The sequence below is a fragment of the Chiloscyllium plagiosum genome, chromosome 27 (genome assembly GCF_004010195.1).
Source record: "Chiloscyllium plagiosum isolate BGI_BamShark_2017 chromosome 27, ASM401019v2, whole genome shotgun sequence".
NCBI lineage: Eukaryota > Metazoa > Chordata > Chondrichthyes > Orectolobiformes > Hemiscylliidae > Chiloscyllium > Chiloscyllium plagiosum.
Window position 1 is genome coordinate 2,225,376 of NC_057736.1, and position 19,045 is coordinate 2,244,420.

At 39.9% G+C, this 19,045-nt stretch overlaps 1 protein-coding gene across 12 annotated transcripts in view; it reads left to right on the forward strand.

The window, feature by feature from the left end:
- Window positions 1–19,045, forward strand: part of LOC122563474 (proto-oncogene tyrosine-protein kinase Yrk-like) — a 300,778-nt gene that overhangs the window by 255,412 nt on the left and 26,321 nt on the right. For 10 of the 12 annotated variants that reach the window (XM_043717232.1, XM_043717234.1, XM_043717233.1 and 7 more), the window contains 3 exons: window positions 798–947; window positions 6,345–6,509; window positions 12,504–12,683. In XM_043717232.1, the coding sequence (XP_043573167.1) occupies window positions 798–947; window positions 6,345–6,509; window positions 12,504–12,683 (495 nt within the window). Of the gene's footprint in view, window positions 1–797; window positions 948–6,344; window positions 6,510–7,732; window positions 7,889–12,503; window positions 12,684–19,045 lie in introns of all 12 variants that reach the window. The other 2 variants (XM_043717229.1, XM_043717240.1) reach the window with 2 other exon arrangements.

The window sequence follows — 19,045 nt, forward strand, 5'->3', positions numbered from 1 at the left end:
AGACTCCCACTATCGTAGGAATATGTCTGGTGAACCTTTGTTGCATCAAAAAGAATGAGGTATTTTAAATCCAATTCTTAATGGGCATAAGGCAACAACACAAAAGCATGGCTTCAGTGCTTTTATAACATCTTTCTATGTAAAGATGCAAAATAAATGCAGCTTGTTGCTACTGTCCATATTTCAGTAATCTGAATTGGTAATCACACCCAAAGCGATCGAGTATTACTCAATCACCTAACGAGGGGCAGCACTCTGAAAGCTTGTGACTTCAAATAACCCTGTTGGATGACAACCTGGTGTTGTGTGACTTCTGACTGAGTAATACTCAGATTGGATTGAGGGAATTGTTCCTACCCGAGCCACGAATCTTTGAACTCCCAATAGTTCTGGCTGCCTGAATTCAGATATGTTTCACTAAGATGGATACTCTGCACCTTAAAGAACTTGAGAAAGGGTGAGGAATGGAAAGGTGTTGGGTTGGAAATATACTCTGAGTCTTGTGTATAGACAGCTCTCGGGCTGGGATGTTTGATCGGCATGGACGGGTTGGACCGAAGGGTCTGTTTCCGTGCTGTACATCTCTATGACTCTAAAATAAAGAAATCACTGATGGCAATTGCACAGGTTCAGAGAGCACAGTACACTCGCATGTTGAATCTTTCCTGTCAGTTCTACTGGTCTAAGGTTTGTATGATAGACTGGCACCACAGTGAGAATATCATGCATTTACTAGTGGCAATGAATTAGACTATCTTGAGCATATCTAATGACAAGTTGCTTTCCTGTGTAACTAGGTGCCTACTCCTTATCTATTCGGGACTGGGATGAGGTGAAAGGAGATCATGTGAAACATTATAAAATTCGTAAACTCGATAATGGTGGGTATTACATCACAACAAGAGCCCAGTTTGACACTGTCCAGCAGCTGGTACATCATTATACAGGTATGTGCAGTATGTAAATGAGTCGATTGTGAAAATACATGAAGCATTTGCACAGGATTGATAATTATTATCAAAAGAAATAAGCTCAATGTCGGCCACTTATTAACTTGTACGGGAATGGTCCCTTCTAAAACTAAATTAAATTATTAATTAAATCTAAAACTTTAAAGAAAATAGGTTTTGAACCAAAAACACACTGACCAATATTTTCTCCATTTTAAAAATGATATTGTATTGGAAATATCTGTAAAGCTTGTGTCATTGAGTATTTGTGATTGAAAAATGCAGAAGTGCAATTTGATTATGTCCTGATATTCAACATCAAGCTGAGAATATTTGGCTGGCAGTATTTCAATAACTGCATAATTATGTAGAGCTGATAAGTTTATACCGTGACTGAGAATTTGTGTTAGCTTCTTAAGTGTTTCCTGTCTAAAGAAGATTTGGTTGTCAATTTTCCACCTCACATGATCCTATACGTACACGATTTCTGAGTAAACAGCATTTGGTTAAATGGATCTGCTCAAGATGTTCAGAACAAAGTGACCTTTAGTCATTACCTGAGATTGTAGTGATATTTTCCTGATCCAGCACCTGGTAATAGGGTAATATGGTGAGTGCTTGAAATCAGGTCAAAGCATGAGACAGGTTTTGTTGAGAGAGATTACCAAATTTATGTCCATTCATTTAATTGAAAGGAAGGACAAGTAGGTTTCCCATTTGGGTCACCATTATTCCAACCCAATCCTATATTGAAATCTTTATTTTAGAGTCATAGAGGTGTACAGCATGGAAACAGACCCTTCGGTCCAACCCGTCCATGCCGATCAAACATCCCAACCCAATCTAGTCCCACCTGCCAGCACCTGGCCCATATCCCTCTAAACCCTTCCTATTCATATACCCGTCCAAATGCCTTTTAAATGTTGCAATTGTACCAGCCTCCACCACTTCCTCTGGCAACTCATTCCATACACGCACCACCCTTTGCGTGAAAAAGTTACCCCTTAGATCCCTTTTAAATGTTTCCCCTCTCACCCTAAACCTATGCCCTCTAGTCTTGGACTTCTCCATCCCAGCGAAAAGACCTTGTCTATTTATTCAATATGTGCCCCTCATGATTTCATACACCTCTATAAGGTCACCTCTCAGCCTCTTGCTCCAGGGAAAACAGCCCCAGCCTATTTAGCCTCTCCCTGTAGCTCAAATCCTCCAACCTTGGCAACATCCTTATTAATCTTTTCAAAATCCTTTCAAGGTTCGCAACATCCTTCGTACATGAGGGAGACCAGAATTGCATACAATATTCCAAAAGTGGCCTAACCAATGTCCTGTACAGCCGCAACATGACTTCCCAACTCCTGTACTCAATGCTCTGACCAATAAAGGAAAGCATATCAAATGCCTTCTTCACTATCCTGTCTACCTGCGACTCTATTTTCAAGGAGCTATGAACCTGCACTCCAAGGTCTCTTTGTTCAGCAACACTCCCTAGGACCTTACCATTAAGTGTATAAGTCCTGCTAAGATTTGCCTTTCCAAAATGCAGCACCTCGCATTTATCTAAATTATCTCCATCTGCCACTCCTTGGACCAGTGGCCCATTAATGTAAGGGATGTGGGAGCTATTGGCAAGGTTTTCATTTATTCCCCATCCCCAGTTGTCCTTGATAACTGAATGACTTGGCATGGCTGCTTCAGAGGGCACCTCGCTGTGGGTCAAGAGTCACATGTATACCAGACCAGGTAGGGAAGGCAGATTTCTCCTCCCTAAAGGACACTGGAGAACCAGATAGGGTTTTACAACAGTCAATGATGGTTTAATGGTCACCATGGTACAAAAGTGTACAGGTTAGGTGGATTGGCCATGCTAAATAGCCCAGAGTGCCCAGCGATGTGAAGGTTAGGTGGATTGGCCATGCTAAATAGCCCAGAGTGCCCAGCGATGTGAAGGTTAGGTGGATTCGCCATGGGAAATGCAGGATTTTAAGGATGGGGTGTGTTGGAGTGGGATGTTTTTGGACGGTCGCTGTTGACTCAAAGGGCTGAATGGCCTGTTTCCACACCATAGAGATTCTATGATTCTCTGATTACTGTGAGTACAGCAGGGTGATCAGTCATTCCAGAAACAGAACCTGGAGAAATATACCCTTGAGAAATGCACTTGTAGATTGACTGTATTGTAACCCCACTCTGACCAAATATTTCAAGTAGATCTTGATGTTATTAATTATTAAGTGATATTTGCAACTCATATAGTTGATTTTCATTCAATGTGTTTTCACTCTGTGGTTTAGTCTGCAATACTTCCAAAAATGGGAATTAATGGAATGTCTGATAATATCTAACAATAAAGCCTTCTGAAAATTACACTGTCTGATAACAGTGACAATGTTAGAACCTGAGTTAATTCAGCAAAAGCCTGAAAAAGCAGCCCAAAACATTTGTTCTCCCACTGATACATTCCATGGTTAAAACCACTTTAAGAAACAAAATAAAAAGTTGGCAACATGTGGAAAAACCATTTTGGAAGCATCTGATAACATTCTAAAATCAAGGATTCTCCTCATGATTTCCTTCCCGCTGGATCACTCCCAGCCACAACTCTCAGAGACTCTGTACCCAAAGAGTAGATTGAGTGTGACGTGATTGATTTTCATTTTGACTTTGTTCAGTAAATGACTGCCTTACATTTGGTACGTCCTATACGTGCAAAACATCCCCATCCAAACTGCCAGTGACATACTAAGGAAAGAGCTGCATTTCTGTGTCGCCTATACTACAACATGAGGCATTTACAGTGCCTCACAGCATTGAAAGAACAGTTAAACAGAGAATTGAAACATTTTTTAATATAAGCAACAGGAATGGTAACATTGTACATGCAATCAGTCACGTCTGTCTTACAACATCCACCGAATCAGTTATTAACTCCATTATTGAAAAAAGAAAAAGTAAATTTATATTGGTATTCAGTTCAAAAGCAATCATTTCAGGATTATGATGAATTAATGCTGGTGGGTAATAGATTTTAGCTATATAACATATGTAGTGAAGGTGCAACGGCTGTTATAATTACCACAAAGATCATTTTGCTGAGTTTATTTCCAAACTGATAGAATGTTCTGTTCTGACATGTTCATGTTTGCCTCCAAAAACTGGTTATTGTGTGGAGTACTTTGCTGCGTAGAATGGTGCAGTGCTGTTATTTTCACTGCTAGCAATAATCAGAGTTGCAGGTGCAAATTCAAAGCCGTTAATGTGAGAAGAAAATGTGGAAAAAACATATTGTCTCTAAAACGTGAGCTTGAACTATTGTCATTAACGCTTTCACTGAGTATTTGTGGCTTCTTCAGTGTCTATTGGATGTTATTGTATATTGGTGATAAATACATAAAACAGAATTGTGTGCCTGTGCATCAATTCATACATAAAACTGAAACAGGATTAAGTGATTGCTTTTAGAAATTCAGATAATGTGCAATTTTAAAAAATGATTCTTGCTTCTTGCCTTTGTGACTGTTCACCCGCTGTCCATGTGTCCGTGTGTCTGTGTCTGTGTCTGTGTGTCCCTGTGTCTGTGTGTCCATGTGTCTGTTTGTCTGGCTACTGTTGGACAGAGCTGCTGGTGTCACTTATGTTAGAACCAGATTGAGTCCAGATTACACATTCTGAAGAGGTTTAGAGAAGTAAACTAGTGTTTCAATACTAGTGAACCTCAAACTTACCATTTAATTAATAAACAACTGTGGCAATAAATACCCTGTCATTGCTGTGTCTCCTGTCTGTGAATTTTCTGGGAAATATTCGTTAAAACGTTTTGCCCTATTAAGGAAAAAAGAGTTGTTCACTAATGGTTTTGGATTCCTACCAAATATAAAGTTCACTTAATTTGAAAGGTTATAGGGATTGTTGAATCTTCTGAATTGGTATAAGATGCCCATTAGTTAACATTAAACCCAAGCATTTAAAAATTCAGAATGAAAGTCATAGTCAGTACAATCTAAGAGAGAATCCCTGAATTTGACAATATTGATCAATTTAGGTACTAACAGAAGAAAGATTTGTTGCTTCATTCTGTTCCTGAGCCCTAATGCAGAAAATGTTGGTTCAAGTTCAGCACCAGACGATTAAAAAACTCACGATTCTTATCAAGCAGAAATTGCTGATGGAGGGTAGAATGGAAGCTTAAAAGTACAAAAACAGAAATGTTAACAATTATGCATCCTCACGAGTCCACATTGGGCGTATTAAATGATTGGATGAAGTCCTGTGTTTTACTGTTCTGCGTTCTATGAAATAACACCATTCTGGATGAACCCCAGCGTAAGAACTGATACATTAAATTAGTTAACAATTAAAGAGAGATGTCCCTCTATGTTAGAGAATATCTTGTGAATACAGATGTAACATAGTTTGAAAAATATTGTAATATGATATAATCCATCACTATATTTAAAGCTTGAATTTTTCTGAAATCTGTTAGCAAAATGGACAATAGTTATGAAACAATTTGTGAAGGAGGATGATTAATCTGATTGCATTTGCCATTGTTTGCCTGTCCTTCGTGAATTATTTGGAGGTGTAATGATATCTTCGAGGAGAAAGTGAGGTCTGCAGATGCTGGAGATCAGAGCTGAAAATGTGTTGCTGGAAAAGTGCAGCAGGTCAGGCAGCATCCAGGGAACAGGAGAATCGACGTTTCGGGCATAAGCCCTTCTTCGGGCTTATGCCCGAAACGTCGATTCTCCTGTTCCTTGGATGCTGCCTGACCTGCTGCGATTTTCCAGCAACACATTTTCAACTCAGGTGTAATGATATGTAAACATAACAGGCAGGAAGGCAAGAATACGAAAAGGGAAATAGATCTTGTTTACGTTTTCTGCAAAATGTACTTGCTTCTATAGCCTCAACTTTGACCATGCAATAAATTTCAATGGTTTAACCACAAATAAAATCCTCAATCATGCCCTCATAACTCTTGCTGTGATAGCTAGACATTAGGAACTGATGGCAGGTTCAGTCCCTATACCTTTAATACCATCGCCTGTGTGTTTGCACTAAACAGGCATTGCTTACTTTTAATTCACTTTCTGAAACCTAATAGTCACAGCTCGAAATCAAGTTGAGATTTTTAAGTTTTTAAGCCATCTTAACAATAGTAAGAAATTACAGAGTAATTCTGGCTGAAAACATCAGCATTGTGAAGATTGGTGTGTGTGACAGTCTTACAATCAGGACACCATTGTATTCTCTGCTTTCGGAGAAGCAGTATAATTGTGCATTACCGTAATTACGTATCTATGTTTGCTGTTGGTTACTGGTGTCTCATCATTAACTCTCTTGTCTGCTTTTCTTGCTTTTCTCTCCTGTGCCCCTGATACGTCCTGGTCACAGAGCGAGCTGCAGGCCTGTGCTGTCGCTTGGTGGTGCCATGTCACAAGGGCATGCCGAAACTGGCAGACCTTTCGGTCAAAACCAAAGATGTGTGGGAGATACCTCGGGAGTCCTTGCAGCTGATCAAGAAGCTGGGCAATGGGCAGTTTGGGGAAGTGTGGATGGGTAGGAACTGTGCCATGTCAAAGCAGACTCAGGACTTGCAGCAGATATGCAGTGAGATGTGGTCACTCTAAATGGGCATTTGGTCTCAAAATGACCCATTTACAACTCCACATTAAAGAAGCAACTCAGAGTTGTGCCATGGTCACATGGATACATTGGTTATCTGATGGAAATAGCACATTGTTCTCTAAAATTGGATAAAGCTGACAATTTGAGCCTTTGGAATCACGGAACTGATTTGGTCTTTGCTTGGAGCATATGAATTATAGCAGACAGGGAGATTTTCCAGGCAATCGTCTGCAGTGATATGACTATTCCAAATGAATTAATCTATCCTAAACCAATTTCCCTGCCCAGTCTTCCTCTTATATTCCCCTTTCCAAATATTTATCCTACTGTCATTTTAAATTGTGTGCACTCCTCTAATTTGACATCTAATTCTCTGCATCCATGGTCCAATAATTATCTTTTGGAAAATAATCATTGATCTGCCAATTGGTGGAACCCAGACTTCATGATTTAACTTCACAAAACCATTCATCATTTCATGAGTGTCCCTTAGATTGTCACTTTAATATTTGTTCTTAAAACATTTACCATTTTTTAGCTTTATTTCAAAGCTATAATCACTCTTTCATTCCCATCTGCATTCTCTCCTTTACTTCAATATCCTGACAATAAGTGTTCCCAGAAGGATAGAGAGTATTGTGACCAATTCAATGTCTTATACAACTTCAGCATCACCTCTTGCCAGGTGGATACACTGTGAACCACCCTAAATTGATCAAAGAACACAATAGATATCACAAATTGGTAATGTATTGGCTGCTCCATTGATGAGGCTTATTTATTTGACCCTTTTCTGGTAGATCCATCCTCCAAATTGAAGCACTGAAATTTGTAATATTGATGGTGAATTTTTCATAACTCTTTTAAAACCCGCTGAGAAACATTTTGCCTGTTTTGTTGCTGTGCCTCCCTCCAGTTCACCCAGGACCCTGTCCATGAGGCCTGAGGATGGAACTGTTTCTTACAGATAGCGCCTTTGAGTTCCAAACCCATTAGCACTTGCAAACTGGCTCACACATTGACAGAAATAAGTAAAACGAGAATAATCTGTTCTCCAAAAGATACCAATGGCAGCTGCAATTGTTGCAAGTCCCGTCAGCACTAATGCATGTGAATTTGTTTACATCCTACCTTCATTACATCCATTCCTACAGATCATACTGACGGTTTGTGCCAGGTGTTAACCAAGGCTTGTCCGGGTGAGACACCACAGACTCTAGGATTGGGTAAAGATGCATGGGAGATAAATCGACAGTCCCTGACTTTGGACAAAAAACTTGGTCAGGGATGTTTCGGAGATGTGTATATGGGTAAGGTGACACATCATCTTCTTGCTTTTTTTTAAAGAAAAGACCCAGAAGGTGGTAGGAGTTACAAAGATGGAGCTAAATGCTTGGTGGTATAACTTATAGGTTCACAAACAGGAAGTGCTGCCAAACCGTCAGTAACATGTGGATATTAACTCATTAAACATCACCTGCCTGCTATTTCTATCATTATATTAATATTGATCTTTCTATAGCAAACAATTGGATTAATCCTCTCCTATGCAGAGTAATTGTATGTGGATGTCCATACATTGATCATTTACACCTCTGAGCATTTCTTAGGTTTATTACAGCTCACATTCCATTTACAGCAGAGGACTGAAGTCGCATTTTAGTTTAAAAGGAAGTAACTTAAAATAGCTAAGCCATTAAATCAAATTACTAATTTGTAAAGTCACACATAGTGTAACAATCCCTTGAAGATAATAACCAAACAGCCCATGGTAATGTAAATACACAGGGATGATGCATCTAAACCAACAGATAGTGACACTTATTTAAATGTGAAAGCTTGAGTATGAAATATTTAACCTTTAAAATTTTAAAATAAAGAATATTTTTGTTCTGCTTGATTGTTTACCCATAAAATTGCTTATAAGTAGGGAGCTGTACTACAACTTCACAAAACACCATTAGCTGCAAGAGATACAATCATTTATCAACATATTCAGTCGTTTCTCTATATATACAATGAATTGAGTCCAATAGTTATTCGGAAATAGATTGTTTAAGTTTTTTAAAAGTATGGTCAGATTAAATTTAATCCAATTTATATTTTGTCATAATGCAAAATTCACCTATTAATTGTTAAATACATTCTAACCTTGTTGCCTATCAATGAATGATGAACATTAACAGGGCTGATAATGTTTCCAACCACTGACAGAGAGCTGGACTTACATAGAACATAGAACATAGAAGAATACAGCGCAGTACAGGCCCTTCGTCCCTCGATGTTGCGCCGATCCAAGCCCACCTAACCTACACTAGCCCACTATCCTTCATATGGCTATCCAATGCCCGCTTAAATGCCCATAATGAGGGAGAGTCCACCACTGCTACTGGCAGGGCATTCCATGAACTCACGACTCGCTGAGTAAAGAACCTACCCCTAACATCTGTCCTATACCTACCCCCCCTTAATTTAAAGCAATGCCCCCTTGTAATAGTTGACTCCATACATGGAAAAAGATTCTCACTGTCGACCCTATCTAAACCCCTAATCATCTTGTACATCATCTAATAACCCCTAATTACCTGTACATCATCTAGATATTTTCTGCCCTGCTCCTTTGAAGGGACTGGAGAAAGGAAGTGGAGAGGATTCCATGGGAAGGAGCAGCTCTCTGCTTTCCCACCCAAGGGAATACCCTTTGCCTGGGAATTAGCTGACTAAGAGGCCATAGATATCATTGCAATCTGTATTCCTGATGAAGGGCTTTTGCCAGAAACGTCGATTTTACTGTTCCTCGGATGCTGCCTGAACTGCTGTGCTTTTCCAGCACCACTAATCCAGAATCCAGTAATCACATCTCTGCCCAGAATTCACATCTGATCTCCCATTGGCAGGGTTATTCAGGAGCAGGAGGTTTGGCTACTGTGCGGGGCACTCAAACCAAGTCATTGTTCCCACTGAGATTTATAAACTCCTGTCAACCTGGAATCAAATGTAATACACACTGAATTTTTTTAAATTGCCCATCATAATTGCCCAGAGAGCAGTTCACAATCAACCACATTGCTCTGGTCTGGGGTTAAATGCAGACTAGATCAGGTAAGGATGGCAGTTTCCTTCCCTAATGGACATTAGTGAATCAGATGGATTTTCCCCACAATTAACAATGGATTCATGGTCATCATTAGACTCTTAATTCCAGAATGTTATTGAATTTACATTTGACCGTTGGCTGTACTGGGAATCAAACCCAAATTCCCAGAACATTACCTGCATCTATGGATTAACAGTCCAATAATACCACTACACAATTGCTGCCCCTCTCTCTGTGTTTTAACACCAATCCATGTCTAATAATAGATTCATCCTGTAAATTATCTTGGGACACTCACACCCTGGAGATAAATAAATATTTTATTTAATATGTGGGCTGTTTGAGATTCAAACTGAAATCAGTTAGTTCTCACTCAGCTTCCAGTGGGTGTGGAGACATGTGTATAATGTAAACATTAGCATTGACAATATCCCAAACCGCTTCAAAGGTGCATTAATTATCAAAGCAATAGTGACACCAAAACCACATAAGGAGATATTAGGACAGGTGATCAAAAACCTGACCAAAGAGTTTGACTTTAAGGAGTATCTTAATGTGTATTCCTGAACCGTGCTGATTTTTGTCTGTGATAGAAAGGAGAGCTTATTTTTATTCAGTAACACTTCCACAGAAAAGGTCTCTCTGGATTTGTAGTGACTTTGAAAGATGTCACTAATATGAAAAAAAACAACAGTGCTTTTGATAAGATAAAAAGTTTTTTTTTACCCTTGTCAGTTATGGTGGAAGGTGCTCTTACTTTGATTATCGTATAAAATGTTTCCAATCACCTCAACATGACAGCTTGAGCAAAGAATCTTCTCTATTATAAAAGATGCAATTTATAACCTCGTCCTAGGAATACCTCAATAGTAGAAGGATATTCCTTTTATCTTTGTTGGATGTAAATCCTTGGAGTTCATTTCTTTCCAGCTCATAATTATAATAAAACCTTTCTCAGAAAAGTGAAATATCTTTTACACAGCAGAATTCGTTCGCCTTTATAATTTTCCCACAAATTAGTTTTCTGAAAAATAATTCAGCAGCTAAAACAAAAATCTAAAACACCCACAATCTTTCAAGTTTTGCTAAAACGAACTGCTCTGATTAAAAATCCTTTGGTGTTATATGATGCCATATGTAATAAGCTTCTGAACAGTTACAATGATAAAGCTTCTCTTGTTTAGCACCTTTAATGTAGTTCAAGGTACCAATGTGCTTCTGAGGACAGTTGTGAGTCAAAATTCTACAGAAAACCCCATTAGGTGAGATAATCTTGGTCAGAGTTAGATTTTAAAAGGAGGAGAGAGACTGAAGAGAGGCAGACACATATTCCCCAAAGTCCAATCAGACTATAAGGCTCACATCTCACAAGGCAGAGGGAGAAGACTGACCTCAGGCTGCAGGTGAAGTTGAGACAAACAATCCTTCATGGTAACCTCAGCTGGATTGGGAATTGAACCTACACTCTGCATCATAAACCAGCTGGCCAGCCAACTGAGCTAACCAACCTCCACATGCAGAGGGGACAAGGAGCTTAGGGCTTTGGTAGCTCTAGGAATTACAACCAGTGGTGGAATGATTTTATAATAAGTGTTCTGAAGAATTAGTTGAACACAGATATCTCAGAGTGTTATGAGGAGATTGCAGAGAATGGGGGAAGGTAAGGCCATGGAAAAAAACTTTGGTCACCTTATCTAAGGAAGGAGAAACTGCCAGAGGCAGGCCAGAGAAGAGCTATTTAGACTCAAAACATTAGCTTGCTCTCTCTCCTCACTTTGACTTCCAACATTTTTTGTTTTCAGGAGGTTCACCAGCGTGATTCCAGCCAAGGAATAATTTTTTTTTAATGAGGAGAAATTGAGTAGTTTGGGCTTGTACTCATTAGAGCTTAGAAGAACAAGGGGAGATCTTATTAAAGCACGTAAGATGTTTTGGTTAGATATGCAGAGATTGTTTCCCTTTATGAGTCACTCTAGGATAATCTCAGAATAACAATCTTCCAATTAAGATTGGGATGAGGAGGATATGTTTTCTCTCAGAGCAGAGTGAATCCGTGGAACTCTTTAACACAGGAGGCTGTCAAGGCTGGGTCATTAAATACATTCAAGGCTGAAACTGAGGATTTTAAACTCATAAGGGAATCAAGTCTTGGAGAGAAAAGGCAGGATATTGAGTTATGGATTATCAGATCTGCCATGGTCTCTTTCAATGGCAGAGCAGAATTGATGGGCTGAATGGCCTCCTCCTACTCTAATGTTTTATGGGTTTATACAGATGAGCATTTTGAAATTGAGGTGTTGCTTAACTGGGAGCCAGTGTAGAAGAACAGACACAATGATAAGGGTGAACATCGCCCAGCTTAAATCAGGAACAGGCTGTAGAGTTTTAAATGAACTTGAGTCTGTGTAGAGTGGAAGAGAGGAAAACATTTTATAGTGAGCTCCAGGGGTAACAAAGAAGGGAAATTAAAGGGCATTTTAATCCTGCCCAACTGACAGCAAATTAATATTGACTGGACCATGTGCTTCTTTTCTCTCCAATACTTTAGCACATTTATTTTAAACAATATCCCACAGTCTCAATTCGGGACTTTAATTAATCAGATTAGTGAAACTTCTCTGATTAAAATTGGATTGCGTATGAAGTATTTTCAGTAGGAGAGGGTTAATGCTTTTCAGGTTTTCACATTTCAGTTGCTGCTGCATGACAGATCATTCCCACACATTAATGTTCTCATTCCCCTCCAACGTTTCACATTGTGTCTAACGTCAGCACTTGCCTTGCGGATAATTTGCTTTCATTGATGTTCTTTCCACCGGCTGGCTTAGGAACGTGGAACGGCACCACAAAGGTTGCAGTGAAGACTCTGAAACCTGGCACAATGTCACCCGAGGCATTTCTTGAGGAAGCCCAAATAATGAAGAGACTGAGACATGACAAATTGGTTCAGCTGTACGCAGTAGTTTCCGAGGAGCCCATCTACATCGTCACAGAATTCATGACTCAAGGTAAAGTGGCCTTTCCAACAGACACGTTTTTATCTTTAACTTGATCAGCTATTTAAAATATATCATTCACAGGAAATGCTCCTTGAGATCCATGTCCTGCAGTTAGATCTATAGTTGACATCATAGAAATTAGCATCTCATTGACAAATTGATCCTTTCTGGCTTGTGTATGCTTCAATGTGCATAGTAACTCACATTCAGTGCATGTATGATGGAAAGAACACAGAATTCATCAAAGTAGAAGCATTTGGCTGGAACAAATGATGTACTAACTAACTTCTAGAAGGAAGAGTAGGGGGAGTAGCTGTCAGCTGTCCAGTTTATTATTGATCATGCCCATTGTGTCAAGGACTGGTACTGTGATAATGTTTTGCTCAAGTGTTATCCTCAATCATTATTCAATAGGTTTTTTTAAAATCACTGAATGAAGTTAAATGGGTATTCACCAACTGGCAAGTTGCCTGACTAAAAAAATAAAATGTAGTTATAATTGACCTATTCACTTTCTCTCTAAATGCTGGAACAATTGGACTTCACAAGAGTTTTCTTGTATCTTTGCTTACTGATGTCTCAGTTACCATTGAGTTACAGGCCCAACACACATCTAAACCAAATTTATCCAGGGGACCAGGTTGAATATAAATTGCTCCCTGGGCCAATATCTCCTGTAATTCCATCATTGATATAAATGGGATATTTCTGTCACAGACATCACATTTACTGTGGTGATCTTCTGTTGCATGTGTGAACTCAGTATCAACAGCTACGTTACTACATTACTACACTCACAGGGATTTATTTTTGGTTAGTTATATCAGGTTGAACCTTTTTGTAATGGTAATGCTCTCCTCAAAAAAGTATTTTTGTTTGTATTGAGGGATTGCAACATTGAATCGGACCTAGACATAATTATCTTAATCTTCAATAATTAATCTTCAATCTCAATAAAAATTATCATGTCAAATAACGCAGTTAGGAAATGTGCTGTACATATTTGTAAAATATTGATTTTTCACAGGCATCATGTCTCTCAAGGCACTTTCCAACAATCATCTGAATATTAAGAACACTGGAGATTTAGTTTGCAACTCTTCAGGGCAGCCATGAGATTTATTTTTTTTCAAATCCTGTAATCTTTAACTTCAATTAGATTTACTTGCTGTGTATGAAAATTATTGAAGTATAAATGTGATGTTTTGAGACAATTTCAAGTACTCTGATCAGCTGAGAAACAATAAGCATGGTCTCTGTATCTATGTGTGTTTGTGTATTATGTCTGTGTGGGGCTGTGTGTATTGTCTGCAACTGTGTGTGCATGTGCTTGTGCATGTGTATTGTATACACGTATCTGTGTTTTGTGTTCATGTGAGTTGTACGTGTATGCATGTGTGTATATATCGCGTATGTGTGTTTTTATGTGTGTGTATGTATATGCAAATGTTTTGTGTGTGAATATGTGTATGCACGTGTTCTATGTGTATGTGTGTATGTATATGTGTATGCGCATGTTTTGTGCGTGTCTGTGTTGTGTATGCATGTGTTTTGTGTGTGTGTGTGTCATACTCACATTGCCTACCTTAGGCATATCAGGGGGATTTACAGATTGATGTTCAATCTGTTTGTCCACATTACCACGTTGTTTCCTTTGCCATCAAGTCCTGTGGTGTGACTTGAACCAAGAGTTAACACACTACACTGCACCAGATTACCTCACTTACAATTTACAATAACCACCCAAACTGCACTGTAAGACTTGTTATAGACTAGACCACTCAAAATATTCTTAAGCAGGCAGCACCAGAGCATAACTTTGTAATTTGTTTCGATTGGTGTACAGTGAAAATTACCTGGAGTAAGTTAGCTAGGTTGACTACCAGGTTTTAAAACAGACAATAAAATTACCCAATGAAACACAAAGAACAGAATAAAGAACCCCTACAGAACTCAACCCATCCAATTAGACTTAATTATGCTGTTCCAAATATATACAACTGCTCTAATAAGCAAACCCCCTTTAAAACCCAGTACAAATGGAACACATGCTTACAGGTTGAAGTTGAAGGGCAGAAAAGAGAGAGAGAGAGTTTCCACACAGCTCCCTTTTGAACATTCCAGTTCAAGACTGAAATAAAACTGCTCAGCTCAGCTAGAGAGGTGACCACGCCCCTTTCATTATACAGGTCACTTCTAAAACATGTCCACTTTGGCCTGAAGTCTCATCTGTTTACAGGTAAACAAAAGGCCTCTCAAAGTTTTTTTCATCTCTGTACCAAACCAGACTGATCAGAGCCTGGCCCAGTTTATAGCCCCTCTGAAAAGAAAATCAAGGACACAGTCTCCTTGAGCCAAGGAACAGCTTTTAGTAAAAAAAGCTTTGTACAGACTTCACTGATATATCTCCATTGTTGTTTCAGTGGGTGAGAGGAAAAACAGGGGAGAGAATACACAGACACACACGCGCGCACGCACACACACGCACACACACACACACACAAATAGACACAAGTGCACACATACAGGCATGCCCACACGCACACACACGGAGACACACACACATAGACACATGCATGCACACACACAGACACACGCATGCACACACACGCACACAGACACAACACACACACGCATGCACGCACACACACAGATACACACACAGACACGCACGCACATGCACAGCTACACACACATGGGCGTGCACACACACGCACACACAGACACACATGCATGCACACACACACAGAAACACAGACACACGCACACACAAAGACACACACGCGTGCATGCACACACACAGACACACTTGCGTGCATGCACACACACGCACACGCGCAGACACACAGACACACACACATGCACACACGTGTGCGCACGCGCACTTATGCACTGATACACATGTGCATGTACACACATAGATGCACACACCAATACACAGACACACACAGATGCATGCACACACACGTGCACACACGCACACACACATACTGATACAGACACACTGATACACATGATACAGACAAACTGATACACACACACTGATACACACACACAAACACGGACACACAGTTACACATTCTCACACACACATATATACACACACTGATGCACGCACACATACACACACACACACTTATACACACACACACAAACACCTTCCTGTGATCGGGGAACGAGGTGAGATTGTGAATCATCTTCCTATTGAAGTAGATAAATAAAACAGGGACTAATGCAGATGCTCAGTTCTACCTCTGTTTTCTGGTTTAAAATGTAGTTTGTTTAAATAATATATGGCCATAATAAATATGAACAGGAGCAGGCCATTCAGGCTCTCGAGTTTGCTGTGCCATTCAATAGGGTCATGACTATCCAACATTCCTCACTTCCACTTTCCTGCCCTTTCCCAGTAACCCTTGATTCCCTGACTGAATGTTAATTTTAGGTAAGAATGAATAGGTATGGGTATTAGAACTTCAGAAAGTTGTTTAACCTGAGCAGGACCAGGTCACATGATCCTTCAGGCCTGCTTCAACATTTGATAGAGTGGTGACAGATCCTTGACCTCCATTTTCCTGTTGTGTCTCCATATCCCTTGATCCCCTTAGAATCTAAAATTCTATCAACCTGAGCCTTGACTGTATGGAAAAGGCCCAAGGGAGGTTTACCAGGATGCTTCCAGGGTGGCACAGTGCATCAATGGTCAAAACTGCTGCCTCGCAGTGCCAGGGGCCTGGGTTTGATTCCAGCCTTGGGAAACAATCTGTGCGAAGTTTGTACATTCCCCCCATGTCTATCAGGGTTGCTTTCAGATGCTCTGGTTTCCTCTCACAGTCCAAAGATGTGCAGCTCGGATAGATTGGCCATGCTAAATTGCCCATAGTGTTCAGGGATGTGCAGGCGAGGTGGATTAGCCAGGGGGAATGCAGGGTTATAGGGTAGGAGGTGGATCTGGGTGGGAAGTTGTTCAGAGGGTCATTGGGTACTTGATGGGCTGAATAGCCTGCTTCCACATTGTATGGATTCTCTGAGAAACTTTAGTTCCGGAGAGAGTTTGGACAGTACTCCTTGAAACAGAAATGGTTAAGAGGTGATCTCATGAATTTTTCAGGATGATGTGATGTTTTAGTAAAGTCACTGGGGGAAAAGAAATGATTCCCTTTGGTGAGTGAGTCAATAACCAATGGCCATGGACTCAAAGTCACTGGGAAAAGAGCTATAAGGGCAGAGATGGTAAATTTTCCACTCAAAGAGTTGTCAAGATGGGGAATGCTGTATCAGAAAGGTGATGCTGCTGATTATCTGATTGGGCAAGTGCTAAAGGATGAGAGTTGTAAACAAAAAGCAAGTATATGGGACGAAGCAATGACTTTTTATTTAGAGAAGCAGGAAAGGCAATCTGAGCCTGGGTTGAGATGGTGGTGTCATGGTTATACCACTCACTGGACTAGTAATCCAGACTCTCAGACCAGGTGCTTTGGGGATAAAGGTTCAAATCCAACCAGGATAGATGGCATTTTGAATTCATGGATTAAAAAGCTACTGTCAGTGATAGTGACCATGAAATTATCCTCAATTATTGTAAAAATCTATCTCATGTCCTTGAGGGTTGGAAATCTGCTGTTCTTGCCAGGTCTGGCCTACCTATGATTCCAGTCCCATGTAACATGGTTGAATCTGAGATAACCGAAGCTGTTCCGTCCAAAGACAGTTAGGGATGGGCAACATATGCTGAGGTTGGCAGAAACATCCATGTTCCATTTAAGAAGCAAACAGCACAATGGACTCTTTTGATTCCATGAAATGTGTTTTTATCTGCAGGGAAAATTTACACACCACTTAATTAAGGAAAAAAAAACAACTGGGATTCTTTAGTATTAGAAACGATTGCATAATTGTTCAAAAGCTTAGCATTAAGAGAAATGCATAATTATTATTGGTAGATCATTCATAGAAAGAAACTATATCAACCAAGTGAAGGATCCCATTACATTTATTCAAATATCAATATCTGGAAAAGTCTTAGTCAGCAATAGGTGTGTGTTGCACATCAGTCAATCTAATGGAATCTGGTGTGGAGAGTGTTACATTCACAAATGATAGGTTCAGTGGAAATGTTAAAATGGCAATCAATGCTCGATTATAATAAGGATTAAAGAGGAACAAACAGATGGAAACTAATCTCCACTCATGCTGTTTTACTAGAGGTGATGCACATTTACTTATGTAAATGACATTCATCTTGTTGTAGGATTCACAACAGCAACCATTAAAACTGTTGGGAACTAAGGTTACTTTTCCTTTAATATATGTTCCATGGCATTTGTAAAACAAATAAAAAGCACATGATTCCTATCCAGTATTGGATTCCACATTCTGTGAAGAACAGTGTCTACTTTACCTGTTATTTTTTTCTATTTATTCTATGGGATGTAAGTGTGGCTGGCTGGACCAGCATTTATTATCGATCCCTAATTACTCTGGATTGAAGGGGGTGCAGTTGCAGGTTGCTGTGCATCTGGAGTCTCCAGAGCATAGGAGGTTGAGAGGTGACCTTATAGAGGTTTATAAAACAATGAAGGGTATAGATAAGGTGAATGGAAAGTGTCTTTTCCCCGGGGTGAGGAATTTCAGGCTAGGGGCTGAGGGGAGAAAGATTTTTAAAAAGGCATGAGGGCAGTTTTTTTACACAGAGAATGTTTTGTGTGTGAAATGAGCTTCCAGAGGAAATGGTGGATGTGGCTTCTGTTACAACATTTAAAAGACACTTGGATAAATTCATGAATAGGAAAGGTTTGGAGGGATATGGGACAGGAGCAGGCAAGTGGGACCTGTTTATTGGGATTAGGGTCAGCATGGACCAAAGGTGCTGTATGACTCTTTAACTCTGTAAACCATACTAGACCAGGCAGCGGTGTCTTAGCGAGTTTTGAAAAGATTTGTAGCTCAGGTTGAGGTTCTGGATGTAGGTTTGCTCGCTGAGCTGGAAGGTTCATTTTCAGACATTTAGTCATCATACTATGAAACATCTTCAGTGAGCCTCCGGACCATAAGAGGAGCGGAAGTAAGGCCATTCGGCCCATCGAGTCCACTCTGCCATTCAATCATGGCTGATGGGCATTTCAACTCCCCTTACCCACATTCTCCCTGTAGCCCTTAATTCCTTGTGACATCAAGAATTTATCAATCTCTGCCTTGAAGACATTTAGCGTCCCAGCCTCCACTGCACTCTGCGGCAATGAATTCCACAGGCCCACCACTCTCTGGCTGAAGAAATGTCTCCGCATTTCTGTTCTGAATTTACCCCCTCTAATTCTAAGGCTGTGTCCACGGGTCCTAGTCTCCTCACCTAACGGAAACAATTTCCTAGC